The sequence below is a fragment of the Pezoporus wallicus genome, unplaced genomic scaffold, assembly GCF_028554395.1.
Source record: "Pezoporus wallicus isolate ANWC-B61680 ecotype Strahan unplaced genomic scaffold, APGP_CSIRO_Pwel_v1 contig_4322, whole genome shotgun sequence".
Taxonomy (NCBI): Eukaryota; Metazoa; Chordata; class Aves; order Psittaciformes; family Psittacidae; genus Pezoporus; species Pezoporus wallicus.
In genome coordinates, this window is record NW_026637224.1 from 2,434,502 (window position 1) to 2,454,354 (window position 19,853).

Genomic DNA, 19,853 nt, shown 5'->3' on the forward strand with positions numbered 1-19,853 from the left:
ATTTGTGTTGCATGGCTTGATTTTTCCATATTTGGTCCTTCTCTAGGTCTTAAACTTGCACGTTATTGATGATGATATTCCGGAACTAAATGAATATTTCCGTGTGACATTAGTCTCTGCAGTGCCTGGAGATGGAAAACTAGGTTCAACTCCTACCAGTGGAGCAAGTATAGATCCAGAAAAGGAAACTACTGATATCAGCATCAAAGCCAGTGACCACCCCTATGGTAACAGTGATGGAGATGATTCAGTGTTGTTGCAGATAGCTGTACAGTTCTAGCTCAACAGATAAAAACTTTGCTTAGCCTTGATATTTGAGAAAGCAATGCCGAGTATTCCACTTTCTCTAATTTGACAGTAGTTCACGATTTTGATACAAAAGTGAAAACTGAGTTTCTTATTCTGAAGAATATTACAAAAAAAATCAAAGCTGCCCAGATCAAACTGGTGATGATTCCCTGTGAGAGCAAATAATGGTTGCATGTAGTTGATCCTGTGCAAGTTTTACTCACATGAGAATTCCTGAGGAAGAGAGACATTTCTGAATTTTTATTATGTCAGTAAGTACCCAATGCTATGACATACTGAGGCTCTTTTGGGAAGAGCTGAATTTCTTTTTGTGCTATGACTTTATCAAGACTGATATGGATATCAGTGAGAGAGGGGAAGGTGCACAGCACATCCCTGGAAATAATATGATTGAATCCTAAGGACATATACAATAATTGTGTTTTAATTTCAGAAATGTTAAATATAAATATTAGCAATAATTTGCTTTCCATTTATAATCCTAATTTGAATTAGGATTGGTGCAAGGAGACATGTAAATAGTACTTCTTGTCTGCCAGGTCTACTACAGTTCTCAGTGGGACCACCGCCTCAGCCAGGTGATGAAATGATTTTGCCAGCCTCTGCTGTGCCCCATATTACTATTAAAGAAGAAGTTGGACACATCAGATTACTGGTAGTTCGTGCACAAGGCCTTCTTGGAACAGTTCTGGTGGAATACAGAACAGTGCCGCATACAGCTTTCAGTCCTGAAGATTATCAGGTATGGCTATTGCCAGGTTGTGTAATATGTTCAAGTTTAACTAGAGTTTTTGGTTTTGGAGATAGCCTTCAGTTTGAGTATTTTAGCCCAGCCATGATTCTTTTGACAGATACACTTTGTTTTATATAGTGACATGATAAATGAAAGTGTAATAGTTTCTTTAAAAATATATATCATTATGCGACCTTTACCTCCTTTCTGTGCAGCATGCTGTATTTCCTAGGAAAAGCCTCTGGTTTTGGTTTTCTTATTTCTAAAGAGGACTGTCAGTGCACCAGGAAGGGATATTTACTATTGTTGTTGAGTATATTAAATTCTGTGGGATCATTCAGGTGCATGTACAGGTTAAGATTATGTTTGTTCATATCATGATTTGTACATATTCAACAAAATGACCTGTACATATTATCTGTTTGCTTGTCTAACATTTGTGCAGAAAAATGTAGATTAATGCAGATCTCCTAATTCTGTGAATTTAGATCTTTTTCTCATAACAAAAGATTCACCAGATTTTTAAAAAGCTTAATTGAAAAAAAGTAGATATTTTGACAAAGGCAAACAAAATCAAGGTTCTATTTCTTTTTTCATATGGATGAAAACATTAGACTTGAACAAAAATATGAATAGCTTTCATATTGCAGGCTGTTGTGGGCACACTGGAATTTCAGCCAGGAGAAAGATACAAGTACATTACTGTTAACATCACTGATAATTCTATTCCTGAATTAGAAAAAACTTTTAAAGTGGAACTATTGAACCCAGAGGGAGGAGGTAAGGCACATTCATCAATCCATTGGTTGTATTTTCATGATCTCTACTCATCTACTAAAAATCTTACTTCTCTTAGATTTCCTATTTCTGTATTATTTCTAAAGACAAGCAAATATCCCCATATCACCTCAATAGCTGTAATTTTTCAAAACTGTTCTTGAGATATTTTGTTAATCATTCATGAAAACCACCAGATCCTAAAGAAAGTGTACTATTACTATGCACAGTCATTTAAAGGCAGTTGCTGCTTTTACATTAGTTTCATAATTGTTAAGTCAAATTAAAATAATGTAAAAAATACATTAATTTCAGTTTACTAAAAATTTGACAATATTTATAAAATATTAAAGGCTAAATAGCCAAAATGTTTTTTTTTATCTGCCACTCAGTGGCAGAGGATTTGGGTACACTGGCTCATAATTTATTCAACTGGTTTATAGTGGTAGGATGCTGTGGGTGTTGAGAGGCCTAATAGGAAGTTTAGCTGAGCTGCAGAGGCTGCTGCTAGCTCTGTGGAAGAACAAGAAAAATGAATTTTTCTTGTACTCAGTGGAAATCCTGGTGTGAGGTGTGATGGCAACCATCAGCGCTCCTGCCACAGAAAGCCACTCAGTCCTTCCAGAATTTGTTTCTGTTGGAGAAAAATTTTAAGGGAGACTGTAAAGCTGGTTGGAGGAAAAAAATAATTAGAAACTTTGGCAGCCATAAAGCAACTTTTTAAATGATGGGACTTTTTTTCAGCAATCCAGAAATGAAAGTGTGATGCCTTCTGGAAAGTTTTATCATACTGCCTTGAATGTCTATGGTGCAGCATGGCACTGTGGTGCAACGTAGTGATTCTTTTGATCTTGAGACCTGTCATGTATGGGGACTTTTGGATTGAATAGTTGTTTTGTTAATAAAACTTTTCAATTTTTTTTTTTCTTTCATCAGAAAAACTACAGCTAACTTCAGTTGTTCACTAGGTAGACACTTTCTTAACACAAACTCCCCTTTGGGCCTTTCCAACACAATTGCATGACAGACCTCATTTAGGAGTGGGAAAAGGGAAATATAAAAGGGGACACAGAGAAAGAAAGCAAAGAGAAAACAGAGGTGTATGTGCTTTCTTTCCTTCTGACCTACTATTGCTATATCCAATGTTATAAATTAAATGAGGCGACATATCCAATATTTTTTCTGGCTTTTATCAAGAATACTGTATGCTTTCATATCTAAAATTGATGCCTTCCTAGAATATTTCCTCTCTTTTTGTGTTGTCCAGAAATGTTTAAATTACTTTCTGCTTTCTCTTTATTTATGAATGTATATATATGTATATATCTGTATGTCTGTCACCTTAAAGTTGCTGAGCTCTTTAGAAATGATGGGAGTGGTAGTGGTGATGGGAACGTGGATTTCTTCCTTCCAACTGTCCATCAACATGGTAAGCATTTTCAATTAATCCTATTTTTTGTTGCTAATTTTAATATCCCTCAGAAATTACTACATTGACACAACTTGTCATAGTGCACCTGTACAGCTACAGGTGATTAATTTCAATTTGTCATAAAGTTCTGTCAAAATATTCTTTTCCATTTTAATTTAGGCATAATTTCAATAGTGGTCAGTGTTTAGTGTAGCACAGAAAATAATGGTTTCTATACATGAAAACTATATTGTTATAAAACACAATATGCTAATTCCAGAAGTATAATTTGCAAAATTAGTTCTGTTTGAAAATTGTCAAGTTTTCTGGAGAGCAAAAAGCAGACACTTTTTAAATTGAAAGTAATTAAAAAAAACTACCTCAGTGTATGCTTGGTATGTGCTTTGTGTTACTTTTATTTTCTGCATGTTAAAAATATTCTTAAAGAAAAGTAAGCTGTCTTAGATATTTTAAGGACTGTTTTGATTATTTTTTATTTATTCTCTTTAACTTTTTTATTTATGTCAGACATGCAGAAAACAGATACTTGATGTGGAAATAGCATAAAATCTGAGGGAAATCCCTGATCATATGCAACTTCAAATTAAACCCTACAGACCTGAACATGGAATATAAGCACCCATTATCCAAACTGTATAATTTATTTCTCTGTGATGGCCTGATTTTCAATTTTATTTGTAAATACAGTGGATTTCAGTTTGAATTTGAGAGCAAGTCTGCAGTTTAGCCACTTTTTGGAGCTTCTTGGTTTTTTTTTTTCATGGAATCATAGAATCGTTTAGGTTGGAAAAGACTATTAAGATCATCCAGTCCAACCAACATAACTCTGCCAAGTCCATGACCAAACAGTGTCCTTAAGTGCCACATCTACACATCTTTTAAATACCTCCAGTGCTGATAACTCCACCACTTCCCTGGGCAGCCTGTTCCAATGCCCAGATACCCTTTCTGTTTGAAGTGCTGTTTCCCTTTTCCTTGTTTCCAGAAAAGATTTTCCATGCCAAGCTCTTTCTCTGAGCAGCAATTTATCTAAACCAAGACAATATCTTTTAGTAGTGGGATTTACAGGACTTGGGTTTTTTCTTTGTTTTCCATTCCAGGTTATCTTAGGATGACACCTGCATTCATCTGGTCTATCTGCTTACACTGTGTTTTACCATGTAACTCCCACCATCCTAAATTCTGCTTCGTTTTCATTCATTAAATCTGTAATTTTAATTCATTAAATCTAGTCCTCCCTTAAAATGTGCATATTTGCTATATTTTTTGTTGCATAGTTCCATAAAACTATGGAACTAAACAGGACAGCATTACAGAAAGTCAGTTCCTTGTCCATGTGCATAGTTATCCTGCATTTCAAAAAAAGACAAAACAGCACAGATACTCTAGTCATACTCTCATGTGTGTTTTTTGCAACATATTTCTTTAGCTGTTTACGTTCATGTAAAAAAGATTCTAGAAAAAATAACCCATTTGGCACTTGCACTTAACAGCTAACTTGGGGGTTGCATCACACATCCTTGTGACTATTGAGGCTTCTGATGATGCCCATGGTGTGTTTGAGTTCAGTACTGAGTCGCTGTTGGTAAATGGAACTGAGCCTGAAGATGGAGATAGCAGTATTGTACTGCAGGTTAGAATGCTTTGAGTATGATATTGCTGTGCAATCCTTTTCTGTCTTTGTTTTTACTGGGTGTTCTGCAAGGTTTTTGCTATAAGTTTATGGGGTTTATAACTACTTTATCATGCATTTTTGCCATTCCATACTGAGTTTTCTAATGTGCATCATTCAGCTTGAAGCTAAAATGATGTTATAATAATATCCATAAATTTAAAATTACTTCTATGTGTTTACATTTGAGGTACTATTACCTTAAGTAGGTACAGTGTTGGTGATACAACAAACACAGCGGTAATAAAGACTACACTGTTCATTTAAAACACAAATTTATTTTTAACCCATCATGTCAATGTCTTTGCTTAATTCTATCTCATAATTTTATGTTTTTCTTTCTTAGAGAACAAAAATACACAGATCTTTTTATTTTTCTCTTAGGTTGTAAGAACTCATGGAGCCTTGTCTCAGGTGACACTGCATTGGATCATAGACTGTGATCTTACTAAAGACCTGATCTCTACAGGTGGGAATGTAACATTTGATGTTGGTCAAGTGAGAGCAAATATTACAGTACAGGTTTCTCCTGATGAAGTTCCTGAATTGGATAAGGTGTTTTCAGTTTTAATCATCAATGTGTCCAGTGGTCGTCTTGGAAATCACACTAATGCCACATTAACTGTTTTAGCTAATGATGATCCGTATGGAGTCTTTATCTTTTCTGAGCGAAACAGACCAATGAAAGTTGAGGAAGAAACAAGAAATATCCCCCTGACAGTATTAAGGCATGGTGGTCTCCTCGGCACAGTGATGGTAACATACAGGACAATGGGCGATGATGAAAAGCCCCCCTTTCTTCCACCTGATGTTGTTAGAGCAATAGAGGGAGAAGATTACACACCCATCGCAGGCTACACGGTCTTTGGAACTGATGAAAGTGAGGCCACAATATATTTGCCTATTTTGGATGATGATGATCCTGAGAGGTCAGAGTCTGTTTTTGTGGAGCTAAGCAGTATTGTTTTGATCGAGAAAGTACAAGATCGGCCAAGTAAGTATCTTATGTATGTAAAACCAAAATTTAAATATGAAGGGTAGATTTTATGTTTAATTGGATAAAATGCAACAAGTTAAATGACAAACTTTTAACCTCTACCAAACTCTGTATGGTTAAGAAATCTCCAAGTTACCTGTCTTGTGTGCTTCTGACTTACATTTCCTTTAGCACAGTATTTTGACAGGGATGCATGAGTATATCTTTATCCCTTTTGCATTGTCTTAGCCAAAGTTTTTCAGGCCAGATATGTTACAGTACCGATTTTGTGCACTGTCCGTAGAGCTAATGTGTTTCTCTGAAATTCAGTATTAGGGAGCAAGTAAGCCAGTTTTGCTTATTGAAAGCAAAAAAAAGCCATTTAAAAAAAAAGTGATATAGAATTACAGCCTCGTGTTACTTTTTTAGTGTAGATAATGTTTGCTTCATACCTCATTCAGGTAAATTTAGGTCATTACAGCTTGATTTGCACTTCAGAACTTCTTGGCATGTCTAATTGCTGCACCACCCTAGTAATGTTGATATTAAGGAGATCTTCAAATATAATTCTGCTGGGAGTTTGAAATCTTACTTATATTTCATCATAGCAAGTGTAAAAATGAAGCTCTTCTGAACTGTATTGATCTTGCTACTGGCTCTATGGTCAAATAAATAAATAAATTACTTAACAGTACCTCACTTCAAAAAAAAATTATGGCTTGTAAGAGCCATAACTGCCTGGCTTCCAAAGCCTACCTTCCACTGCCTGCCTTTTACAAAAGGGTAGAATAATATATTATTATAAATTCGGATTTTTCTGCCATAATATATTTCAAATACCAGAAGTATGTTGGTGCAGTGAGTAGTTATAATTCATCCAATTCTAAAAAAGGCAATTTTGTTGAAAGCTAGTGGTGACTAACAATTAAACTTACATGTATGTCTGTGAACCCTATAGCCATAGATAGCAAGCATCTTGGTCACCTCCTCACTAAGTTTTCTTTATGTTTCAGTTATAAATTCTCCTCGACTTGGATCAGTGGATGAGACAATAGCTCATGTAATTATCAGTGCCAATGATGATGCTTTTGGAACACTTCAGCTTTCAACTTCAGCTGTGCGAGTTGCTGAAAATTATGTTGGACCAATCATTAATGTGACCAGGACTGGGGGAATATTTTCAGATGTTTCTGTGAAATTTAAAGCCATGCCAATAACTGCAACAGCTGGTAAGTGATCAGAATAACAGAAGTACACAGTCTGCGTTACCTTGGAAAGAGCATGCTGTATGCTTTGAGCAGTTAAAGCAAACAAGTGTATTGAATGCACTATTGTATAACAAGTACAAAAAAAAAAAAAAAAGAATTATTGATACGTTTACTGACTGTACTTAGCAAATAGGAATCTTATGGGAGAGATCATGCATCAGCTTCTAGAAAACGCCGAGACATCACTGAAGAATCTAGGAAGTTAAATGAATGAAGGAATTGGGGTATTCATTTCCCTAGTAGCCCACCACCTCAGAAAAAAAAACAAACAAAAAAACCCCCAACCAACCAATAGTAGTATACGTAGCTCTGTTCAGTCCTGTGTACTTAAACCCACCATGCAATGTTTAGGAAAAGCATTGAGGAATGCATGTATAAGAAGGAGAAAGAGAGAAGTGTTAATGATGATGTTCAATACACTGCACCATAATGCATTAATATTTTCTGGTTTTCGTTGTTTTGTTGTTTTTTTTTAATCTATAAATCTAGGTGAGGACTATAGTGTAGCCTCGTCAGATGTGGTTTTACTCGAAGGGGAAACAAGTAAAGCTGTGCCAATTTATATAATTAATGATATCAATCCTGAAGTTGAGGAGTCATTTTATGTTCAGCTGCTGAATCAAACAACAGGAGGAGCCTTGCTTGGATCTTTGACAAAGGCAATCATAACTATTGAGGCTTCTGATGACCCGTTTGGATCCTTTGGTAAATGAGTCTTATTTATATATTTTCTATTTTCCGTTAACAGTTTTACTGCAGATTTTTTGGTGAACTGTTACTGGGAAACTGAATAAAAACTTTCAAAAGACAAAGAGGAAGCCTGAATGATTACAGTAAAGGAAAAGATAAGATATACTGAATTAAAACAATGAGGGAGTAATAGTGTTTTAATATAACCAAAAAAGTATTTAGTCAGTTGATATAGAAGGATTTTGGACTCTCCTAATAGAGATAGATGGATTTTAGTTTACTTTTTTATTTTTTATCTAAGAAGTGCTGCATTTCTTCAATAGGTTTAAGCCAAAATCTGCATTCTAATATCCATTGCTTAAATATGTTGATATCTTTGTTTTAGTAGATAATCAGCCAAAGCAGATTTAAAAATCTGGGGAAATTGTAAAATATAAAGGGAAATTCAATTACATTCACTTATTTTCTGTAAAGTACTTTAGTTTTTCTTCTGCTTTTTATTATCAATAAAATTAATTGTGTATATATTCCAAAATCTATTTTATTACACAGGTTTTGAGAAAGGCTTTGGTGATTTCAAAAATTTAACGATATATTAGAAATTTATAATTTTTGTTTATTCTTTGGGGTTTTTTTTCTGTGTATTTCCTCTGGTTTACCCTTTTATTCCTTCGGTACCCTACATAGTTCCTCTTGTTGCATTTTGTCAGTAGAAAATGATAGAGGAAAGAAAAAATGTCAAAATTAAATAATTCCAGATGGACAATAAATTAACTTATTTGTAACAACTGAAAGTTTAATGCAAGGAAGACTTCTACTTAAAAGAATTTTAGATGGAACATGTTGACTTATTTCTTCAGAAAGTGGCATGACAGCTGCTAAAGAATAATTTTGAAATTGTCTTCCAAGAGCTTGGAGACATACTCATGGTTAGCCTCAAAGAAGAGTGTGCTGGAATAAACTTCTTGGATGAGGTCTTAATTTTCATGCTAATTTCCTCTGTAGGTGAAAATATTGATACTGAAAGTTTGCTTTTAAGTTTAAACCTGACTAAAAGTGATTTATCTGTGCAAGTAAATGCAACCAAGTGAAATAAAACTGTACTTCAGGAGCTGTTGTATTTCATTAACAGTGAAAGTAAATATATCTCTCTGTGTTGTACTACAGTATTTCAGATGACTAAATTCACTGTGGAGGAGCCTGAATTTGGATCAGTAACCATAAATCTGCCAATAATCCGCAATGCTGGGACACTGGGTAACGTTACAGTTCAGTGGGTTGCTACCATTAATGGACATCCTGCTGACGATGACTTACAGGTCGCCTTGGGTAATATTACTTTTGCCCCTGGGGAAGCCATTCACATGTTGCTGCTGGAAATCCTGGCTGATGATATTCCAGAAATAGAAGAAGTAAGTAAAGCAGTTTATCATCTTTCTTGAATAGTATTAGAGTTTTAACTTGTTACAGAGATGTGTGCAAACAAAAGCAAGGAATGCTCTAGCAGGAAGGTGCAAGAAGTTCAGGTATTACTTTGCTTGTGATTATTGTTAGAAATACCAAAAACCATTTAGCTGCATTATTTCTTTTTCTTTTTTTTTTCTTTTTGAGATTGTCCATGTAGAATTAACTCAGGCTTCCAATGGTGGTGCTATTGGGTTAGATGGCGTGGCAAATATTGTAATACCTGCCAATGATAATCCTTATGGCACAGTTTTCTTTCATCAATCCTTATATCGAATTCAGGAGCCACTAGAAAGAAAAATGCTTGCAAATATAACAGTCAGGCGAAGGTTTGTATGATGTTTGATTTGTTTATATCTATTATTTTTTCCTTTTCTTTGTCTTGGCTATAATTTCAAATGTCATGCTTGTCTTGTATAAGTATTTGTATCAATTTCTTGATCTGCCAGCTCAACATATTTTTATTTCATGTACATGGTTTTAGAGCTAGATGTCAGCTTATTAGAAATGTACATAAAGTACTCAAATGTAATATACATTGTAATGTGCACTGTAAACATAATGTACACAGTGTATTTGAAGTTTCATTTTGCCTATTCAATCATCAAATAATTTAAAGCTGCACAACAGCCTGGTCCATTGATTTTAACTGGAGGACAAAATGGCTTGTGGGATGAAAAGGAATAAGAAAAGGAAAACAGGTTTTATGCATGTGATACTATATCCTGAGGGTACCTAGGAGGAAAGATGACAAAGTTGGGTAGCACAGGATTTTCCTTCCTAGCCAGGCCTAAGACTAAGTTAATTCCTAGAAACACAGGTTTGCAAACAGTCATTTTCAACAGGTTGCTACCCAAGCTAAAAATAATCAAACTTGCTAGCCAGAAAAATTTCCTACCAAGGCAATCCATTTTAATTAGCTATTTGGAACTTTTCAGCAATTCAGAAAGGGCCTGTCAATTTTGTTCATTTTTATTCTTAACCCAGAAACAGAATATTAGACATAGTTCATCAACTAACATTATTTTCTTATTTTAATGTCTTCTAGTGGGGGCAGGTTTGGTCAGCTGCAGATACTTTACAGCACTTCTGAGACTGACGTCATAGCTCTTGCCATTGAGCAAGGTCAGGATATCCTGGCCTGTTATGATTCTCCAGTACAAGGAATTCCTGACCAACCATCCAAGACCAGAGTGAGTGTGTCAGGAGCAAGCGACCCACTATATGCCTGTGCAACTCAGTGCCTAAAAGAACAAGCTTGTTCAGCCTTTACATTTTCCAGTGTCTCTGAGATGCCTCTCTGCCTTTGGCTGACATCAGAGATCAGCCCATTAACTAACACTTCAGGATTCTGGACCTACAGGAAAAACATAACCAGTGCATCTGCTCTCTTTAGCACACAAGCCATTGCTGGTAGTGATTATGAATCCATTACAAGACAGTGGGCCATAATGGAGGAAGGGGAAGAGTTTGCAAATCTCACAGTTACCATACTACCTGACAATCTGCCAGAGTTGGATGAGCAATTCACTATATCCCTATTGAAAGTTGAGCTAATGAACATCTCAGCCAGCTTAAAAAATCAACCAACTATAGGACAGCCAAATACTTCCACAGTTGTCATAATGATGAATGGAGATGCGTTTGGAGTATTTAAGATCTACAGCGTAAGTCCCAATGCAACAGAGAAAGGTCTGTATATTGAAGTAGAAGAACGCCCTCAGGCCAATGTGCAGCTAATGATACATAGGACAGAAGGCAGCCTGGGACAGGTGACAGTGGAATGGCGTGTGGTTGGTGGAACTGCTACCCCGGACTTGGATTTTGTAGGTGTTGGTGAGATTCTCGCATTCGCTGAAGGTGAGGCAAGGTTTTGCACTAGCTTCTGTTTGATAAAACTAAAGAAAAGCAAAATGAATTGATAGGCAGTCAGTCCTATGGGTAGTTTGATAAGTGATGACTTATTCTTAGGCTAAACCTCCCTAAATGCTCATAATACATTTTCAAAAGAACCTAGTTCATTAGCTTATATCATTATGTTGCAGAACATACACTGGTAGTGTGGAGTGCATTATAAAGATTACCTTTTTACCAAATAAATAAGGAATGATAATGCTGAAGGCATTTGTTAAGCATAATGAAAATGAGAATCAGGCCTAACTGGTCTTCTGTTAATCTTCAGTGAGTACAGCACTAATTTTTCCTGAGGTCTTTTTTTAGATTGAGATTGTATTAATTTCTGAACATGACATGACACATTAAAAAAAAAAATTGCAAACAGGACGAACAAGTCAATGGGAGATATTACTTAAATGCCATTGAAACTGACAGATATATTTTATATTTTATGTTTTCAAAGTCTGAGTTGATTGAACAGTTCTTCTGAAAGCAATTTATGGTACTGTAGTAAAAATTCTAGTGTGTTATCTAGTTTCCTAAATAGAACTATCTGAAAACAAAAGAAGGGTTCCCAGCAGTGATTCTGAGGCTGATGTGTAATAACATTAGTGGCTATAAGTTCAGTAAAAAAAAGTTTTCAAAGTATTTTGAAAGACAATAGCAAGAAAATAGATGTATTTTGTAAACTGTGTACATACTTGTGTATATGGTTAATCAGAAGTTATCATGCAGTTGGTAAGTTTTTTACAAGAATAATATTCCCCTAAGTTAATTTTGAAGTCAGAGAACTTATAATGCAAATGAAGAGTTCTAGACATTCACTAATCATGCATACATTGGTAATTTCTACACAGTATACTTAATAATTTTATATTTACATTGCCCTAATGTAACTTTTCAGTAGTAAGTGAATAAAAATTCATAATGACAATTCATAATGACAAGTAACTTCTAATCAATTGAACAAATAAATATACATCATGCTCTTTTTAATATTTTTTAAAGTATTTCCAAGAGATTGTTAAGTCTTTTTAAAAGGTGATTTCCATGTGCACACATAAGTATCATCTGTCTGTTCTTCTTCTTGTAGGGGAAACAAAAAGCATTGTCACACTGACCATTTTAGATGATGCGGAGCCAGAGGATAGTGAAAGTATCATAATCAGCCTGGTCAACACTGAAGGAGGGAGTCGGATTCTGCCCAGTTTTGACACTGTCACAGTGATTATTCTGGCAAGTGACAATGTGGCAGGAATTATTAGCTTTCATACAGCCTCCAGATCTGTTATTGGTCATGAAGGTGGGATTCTTCATATTGATCACAGTCTGTTTAACATTAGTTTCTGTGTCAGTGCTTTCTATTGATCGTGACCCACAGTGACTGTTTTTATCACTGTTCAGAGAATGCCAGCAAGCAGAGAATAACCACATACTTGGCATCTATTTCCTTGAATTTTTAACTCTTACAAGCTTAGCACTTAGATTAAATCAATGGGAAAGATAAGTGTACCATTTCTAAAACCATTTTATATATCATCATCTGTGCTTTCCTTTCTTCTGAAGAGCATGCCTTGCTTCTATTGGTATTTCAAAGCTCCTTTTAGCATTTCTTGTTGTATTCATTTATACTGTATTCCTGAACTGTATACAACTCCCATCATACACACGTATTAGTACTAGTCATAAGCAAATCTCATCTATCAGTGACTTAAAATTCACTCTAAATCTACTAGGAAATATTCCCATAAGAAGATTAGGATCTCATCTTCCCTCTCCCTGACTCAGTAACTGGCTGTTTTAAAATTTTCTGTTTATGATTTCTTGTGATAGCTAGTTTAGGAATGTAGGAATCTTGCTGTCATTACTCAGTCATGACCTTTGAGAAAGAACAGTAATAATTTGATAGCCCCAAAGGTGTCTACTAGTGCTTTAAAAGAGAATGTTGTGTGTTCAATCTAAGGTTTGATACATTTGTGCGTAGGATAATGACAGTACTAATGGTGATTGCTTTTGGCAGCCTTTGCTGGAATCAAAATATATTGCAGTATGATTTTTCTCTGACATATAAACTGATGGGTAGGAAAAGTTAACAAAACAGAAATTTGCTTTCAGAAATGCATTTTCTGTTCAAAGAAGTCTTTTTTTAACCAAATGCCTTCTGGTTGGTTGGTTGGTTGGTTGTTTTTTTTTCTATAAATGAAAGGGCATCATAACCTTTTGGGTTTTTATCTAGATATGGTTTTTGTTAATTCTGCTCTAATGTGTGCCCAGTTTTTGTCCTTTATTCCTCCACATTAATAGCCCATATCCCTCTGCCAAGCCAGCTGCAATCTGGCAGGCTAAGAAGAACTGTTAATGATCACAAGACAAACCGTCTCATTCCCAGAGGTTGCAGTGACCCTGAATACTTTCCACTGGTTAAATATTATCATAGCATGCTAACAAATGTTGCCTATTGGGAGCTGAAACACTCTGCTATAGTTTATAAATTACTTGATCCTAATTCCTCTAGCTTGTGAAGAGCAGTGCATTGTTTTACAATACATGACAGCAAGAAAACCCAAGGAAACTAATTCCTTTTGATAAAAAAAGGAAAGAATAAGCTAAGGCCTTTAGAATATTTCAGTATTTATACTTCATTTTTAGTAATACCTTTTTTTGTTCTGAAAATAAAATTTATCAGACATAAATCCAAATGTGATTATATTAATTGTATTACTGAACAATTTCTGTCTAGCAAATCTATATTGTTTTCAAGCTGTGCATATTGTTTAACACCTTACTGGGACAAGGGTAGCATTATAGTGCCTGCAGAGGCACGCAACAGTTGTGTGGCTATGACTGTATTAAAGGAAAATACATTGCAGTAGTTTGAAATAAGGAAGAAGAGGGGGATGGCTGAGCCCCCCTTCTTCTCTGGTAAATGCAGAGATCTAAAGGTATGGATAAAACATAGTTAAATTTAAAAAAAAAAACTTAAACCAAAATGGTGAAATTAGCCTCATAACACCTTAAAGCTTCAGAAATCAATTAGTGCTTGTATTAGTATTTCTTTCTGAGTCAGTAATGAACTACCTGATGTCTGTAATTATGATGAATTATACTTCAGGTTTCTTCTCAGTGCAGGCTTCTGCATCATAAAGTATTTCGTACCAGTCTTCAGTGAAAATTCATTATATTACATCATGTTGTATTGAAATAAGCTTTGTCTAGACTGTGCATTTTGAAATGTTACCAGAGTAACCTTTTTTCTGTCAAATATTTATTTGTTTGCAATGGATGTGCAAAATTATTGAATAAGATAGAATCAGTTTCAGTGCAGTGTTAAATGATATGCTAAGTTAGCCTCAGGGAAACCTGTAAACTGCAATCTACCCTCAGATGTCTGACTGTAGAAGCAGAATCCTTGTGTTTTCAATAAATTTTAGATTCTTTTATTCTCTTAGAAGCAACGTAAAGCAACTTAAGACAAAGATATGAACATCGGTGTATTTCCATGGCTTAACTGAAATTTGAAATGTTGAGGCTAAAATAACAGTAGTTTATTTATTTGAAAATGGGTGTATACAATTCTTGTGTTATGTCTTCACAATTTTATATTTTAATTAGTTATATTAAGGTCTCTTGCAATTAGTTGTTCATCTCATTGGTAGTCAATATATATGCATCTCTAATTATTTATTACCAAAAAAAGAACATGCTATTTAAAGTACATAATCAGGGAGACTAGCTGGGCTGCTCAGTTCTTTATGACACTGAGTAAGAAGCCACATTAACACCACATCTTCTCTTTCACTATCATAGACATTTCTCAGTTTCTCTCAATAGGGTTGCTTTTAAGCACGTACGTAATAAAAATCAGAACATGGAATTATTCCCAGATTTTACTCTTTTGTGTTGTTTACAGACAGTATTGTTCTTTTATTTGTGCATGTTTTAATGCATATGAGTAACTTACTTCCTAAGTTATTTATCTGTGTCAGCTTCCCTCATATTTGATACTTCTTCCCAAAGTTGAACTAAACCCAGAAAAGCTCAGGAAGAAAGAGTTTAGGTTTGGGGATTTTGTATTTTATACAAAACTCAAATATGTTCTATAACTACTGTGAAGTTCATTATTGAAAACATTAATGGTTTTCAGGATAACTATTTCAACTGTGATGGATGTTTTTGCCTTCTGATTTTTATACTTGATATGTAGTAGATGAAAGCCCAAAATACTGCATCTTATCCTTTGTTCCTAGGAGAAAAACTGCGATTCCATGTTGTAAGAACTGCCCCAGGATTGGGAAATGTTACTGTTGAATGGAAGATAGTTGGGCATAATGTCAAACAAAATTTTGAAAACTCTTCTGGAATACTCTTTTTTCCTGAGGTAAGTCCATAAGCAAAGCTAATGGCTACAGGAAAATACTGTAATTAAAACTGACCTGAGAAAAATAAAAGTGTTTTTATAGCAGTCTTTGTTTCTTGATGTAATTGTTTATTCTCTCCTTTACTCTTGGAGTTATAAACTGGGGGGAGTTTGTAGTTGTTGATTCTTCAACTTTACATTTCTTAAAGGTGTTGTTCAAAATATATATGATAGATTAGTATCACTTGCATTTTGTGCAATAATGACTCATTTATTTATCAATAAAATAAATAGGGGACATTGAATACAACATTGTATGTTCACTTGCTGGATGACCATATTCCTGAAGAAAAAGAAGAATACCAGATAATCCTATACAATATCAAAACAGAAGGTAATGTGAAGCTGTAGCCTGCTATGTCTTAAAACTACCATTTAATAGCGTAATATTTTCATATGTATTAATCTATTTTGGAAGTGTAGGGTTAAACATATTGCAGCTGATGTAAACTATGCAAAGTTCATTTGTATTTTATTGTAACAGGCTTGAATCCTTACACGTGTGTATATAGATACGTATACACATGAACATACATGTATGCATTTTATTTCCTTCTTTTTAACTGAATACAAACCTGAGCTAATGTGTTCTGGATACAGTTGCCACAAAATAAACAGGTATTTTTTAAAGCAATCTTGTAATGCTGCAAGCTGACTTTCTGATCTGTCTCTAAATTCAAGTGTTCTTGAATTCAAATCAGTGTTCTGCCATTCAAATTAGAATAAGAAAAGCACAGACTGCATCCCTTCTCTAATATCGTTTGTTAAACTGAAATTAATGACTAAACACCAAACTAACTTGACATGGATCGTGTTGCTGCTAGGTGCCTTGCCAACTTGCCAGAATCATTTGTTGACTCTTGTAATCCATCAGGATAACCATAAATTAATACACCAGTGATTATTCATCAAAGCAACACTGGGAAAAGGAAGTAATTTCTTAATGGAATGACTGAGAAATTTAATATAATTTTAATTTTAGAAGTTAATTCCCGGGAAAACTTTCTTTTTACAATAGAGGAAATTCAGGAAAGTTGATACTTGGCACAAGCCCATTAAGTTTTCTCATTTCTTAATAGATTTTTCTGACTCTATACGTAGTATGCATACAATTTCTGTTGCGATTGCATGTTCCTGTGTTTGATACAGAATGTAAATATATATATATTCCACGCCATCCATAAAATTCAGTGAGCATATCATGTGTTTGGTTTAATTTCATTAATTTGATTTCATTTGTACTGTCACTGGCTGTCACTTGGATGTTATAATAGCAGTAATATAAGACAAAAAAATTAGTTGCGTAACACTTTATTCACTGTAGTCCGTTGATTCTTTTGCAGGGGTGTCTTCTTCAGGTGCTGCTGTTCTGGATAGTCAAGGATATGAAGCTGTTCTGACAGTTGAAGCTAGTGATGAACCACATGGAATCCTGAATTTTGCTTCCCCATCCAGGGTTGTTTTAATGCCAGAGGAAAACAAAACAATTCAGCTTTTTATTAACAGAGAATTTGGATCTCTAGGTTTGTATAGTAACTCCAGGAGAAGGGAAGTCCTGTTTTTGTAATCATTAGGCAAATAAAAACCATGACATGGAGGGTGGAAATTTTGAAAAATCTTGGGTACAGGTGATGTTTTCAGAAATTGTAGATTTCTGACTGCAGGTTTGGAAACTAAGTTTTGGATAAAACTGGAGCCATAGCCCTCATTTCCACAGCAAGGAATCTTGGAGCTGTGACTTAACTAGTTGGCTGTTAGGATTGGTACCTTTATATCTAATGTCTCAAAGTGTTAGTCTTTCCAAAAGAAATAAAAAACATATGAGGAAAGGAGATTGTATGGTATGATTCCCCTCTTAAATTCCAGAACCTGTCAAGGTATTTAATTAAGAGTACATAATTCCAGAATTGAATAATGTGTTGTGTGCAAAAATATTTTCTTATGTTTGTTGCCTGAGAATTTCAAACTCTATTGTGAGATAACATTTCATTTCATACAGCCTAGCTTTGAATTCCATCTGTTATTTTATCTCCAGAAACACTTCATAAATTTTCAGCTTGGCTGTCCTGGCAGATCAGCAAGGCATGGCTTTGTTATAAAAAAGTAATGTCTACATTTTTTGCTCGGTAACATTTATCAGTGTGTGCCCAGTTATTATTTCTTATTGAAGTGTTTGTCAATCTGCCTGGGGAGGAACTTTTACTTATTAAGCTGTTTTTTTTCCAGCATTTTCTTAGAGCCCTTCTTAGATGTCAGTCATTCCTGAAACATTCTACTTCCCTTGGCACTAAACCTGGTATTAATAATATATGACCCAGTAGTACAGCAGTGTAATATCTGGATTCCACAGAACCTTAAACTATCTGAATATGTTTAGTTGTAATGCATTTTGAGACCTGTGGTGTTGGAGAAATCACCAAAGGCTGGACTGAAAGCACTTTAAAAAGTGTAACAAAGTTCCATTGGCTTCAGATTACTCTTTTAATCCCTCTACTTTGCAGTTAGGCTTTTCATTTTCTGGATGGGCATGTGATCTCTCTTGTCTATTCCAGTAAGCATTATGTAAAAAAAAAAAAATACCTAAGAATTAAAAAAAAATCTTTTTGTCACAAATTAAACAGGTGATATCAATGTTACATATGCCACAGTTCCAGGAGTACTCACCTCAAGTAATCAGACAGAAGGGACCTTGGCTGAACCAGGAAGTGATTATATAGCTGTTTCTGGCTCACTGATTCTGGAAGAAGGAGAAACTTCAGCTGCCATAAATGTTACTATTCTAGAGGTAAAGTCTAAACCCTTTCATTCTGTGCTGATCTGTATCAGAAGAATAATAATTTGGAACCTAAAGCATGCAACCTGTATATGTCATGAAGATTTCATTGTCACTTAGATGTTTTTTATCTTAATGTTGAAGTCATAGAAGGGTAAATGATTACAGAAAGCAGCTCTACCTATGCATAAATTAAATTTAGCTGTTTCATTAAAAATTTACTGTCTGGTATACAGAACAGTGCAAGTCATTGCTTGCAACACACTTTCTCGTGATTGGTGTTTATGCCTTTAAAATTTGGGAAAAATTATTCACAAGCATAGTTTAGTGTCACCAGAGAGTCATTTTCATGAAATATGATGTCTTGCTTCATAATTCTAGTGTTGCTATAACCTTAGAGACTGTGTTGCTTTTTGGTGACTTCTATGACAGTTTCTTAAAGGAAAATGAAAAAATGTTGTACTGAACTTGTGTTCTGCAGGATGATGTACCAGAGGTGCAAGAATTCTTCTTGGTTAATTTAACTTCAGTGGAACTCATCATGAACCATTCAACTTTATCCCCACCTAGGCTGGGTAAAAAAACTTGTACAGAATTATCTTTGGCTTTCCTCTTATGTGAATTGCATGCAGAACATACTACACTGGCATATTATCAGTATTACACTTACTTGCCAACTATGCCAATATGAGATAGAATATTCTGGAAGAAACATTGTAGAACAGCAAACATACTCATTATTACACTTGCTTCTTGCTTTTTTAAGCCCTCTAAAAATTATAAGTCAATTTTCTTAGAGGAGTTAGTAATTAACAGCTGGAGAGCACAATTATCTTCAAAGTTTTATAAGCATTGCTAAGTATATAGTGGAAACAAACGTTTCAAAAAAATTACTCTTTGTGATTACTTTGTTCACTCTTTTTAGAGTCTCTTTTTATTACTCTTTATCAAATTTACTTTTAGGAGTTCTATCCTGTGGTTTTCCTACTCTTCTGGTAGACTTTGTTTATCATTTGCTTAGTTAGGTCCTCATTCTGCTTCTGAATTCAGTAGCGTTGCTGCCATTAGATTTAAGGGCAATTCGATTATCCTGTGATACTAGACCACCCGTACTGATTATTTCTAACGTCTTCCTTGACTCTTTTTCCTTTTCTTTGCATGCCTATAGAAGTGACAGAGTTAATTCATTACAGACTGAAAGGTAACTTGCAAGACTCATAACATGCTGATTTGTAAATTGAGCTGGGATTAGTTGAGTCTAAAATCTAAACCATGAAAAGAGTAACATATGTACAGAGGATTTTTCTGAACTAGTGCTGAGTGTTGTATAGTCTCACCTTCTATTGTAAGGGGTTGGCAGTCTCTTTGAATCATGATATTCAACCCTGCTGTGACATCTGCATTGGGTTAAATGTACTTAGGATGAACAGATACTTGTTTAAACCC

General features: G+C 34.8%; 1 protein-coding gene across 1 annotated transcript in view; it reads left to right on the plus strand.

Moving 5' to 3' along the window:
* ADGRV1 (adhesion G protein-coupled receptor V1) overlaps positions 1 to 19,853 on the plus strand; it is a 280,088-nt gene that overhangs the window by 50,696 nt on the left and 209,539 nt on the right. Inside the window, exons 23-39 of the mRNA XM_057404316.1 lie at positions 47 to 227; positions 849 to 1,051; positions 1,693 to 1,822; positions 3,168 to 3,248; positions 4,745 to 4,884; positions 5,308 to 5,917; positions 6,913 to 7,128; positions 7,657 to 7,872; positions 9,025 to 9,269; positions 9,469 to 9,650; positions 10,370 to 11,181; positions 12,311 to 12,520; positions 15,465 to 15,595; positions 15,869 to 15,968; positions 16,978 to 17,157; positions 18,256 to 18,419; positions 18,889 to 18,982. Of these exons, the coding sequence (XP_057260299.1) occupies positions 47 to 227; positions 849 to 1,051; positions 1,693 to 1,822; positions 3,168 to 3,248; positions 4,745 to 4,884; positions 5,308 to 5,917; positions 6,913 to 7,128; positions 7,657 to 7,872; positions 9,025 to 9,269; positions 9,469 to 9,650; positions 10,370 to 11,181; positions 12,311 to 12,520; positions 15,465 to 15,595; positions 15,869 to 15,968; positions 16,978 to 17,157; positions 18,256 to 18,419; positions 18,889 to 18,982 (3,895 nt within the window). The remainder of the gene's footprint in view (positions 1 to 46; positions 228 to 848; positions 1,052 to 1,692; positions 1,823 to 3,167; positions 3,249 to 4,744; positions 4,885 to 5,307; positions 5,918 to 6,912; positions 7,129 to 7,656; positions 7,873 to 9,024; positions 9,270 to 9,468; positions 9,651 to 10,369; positions 11,182 to 12,310; positions 12,521 to 15,464; positions 15,596 to 15,868; positions 15,969 to 16,977; positions 17,158 to 18,255; positions 18,420 to 18,888; positions 18,983 to 19,853) is intronic.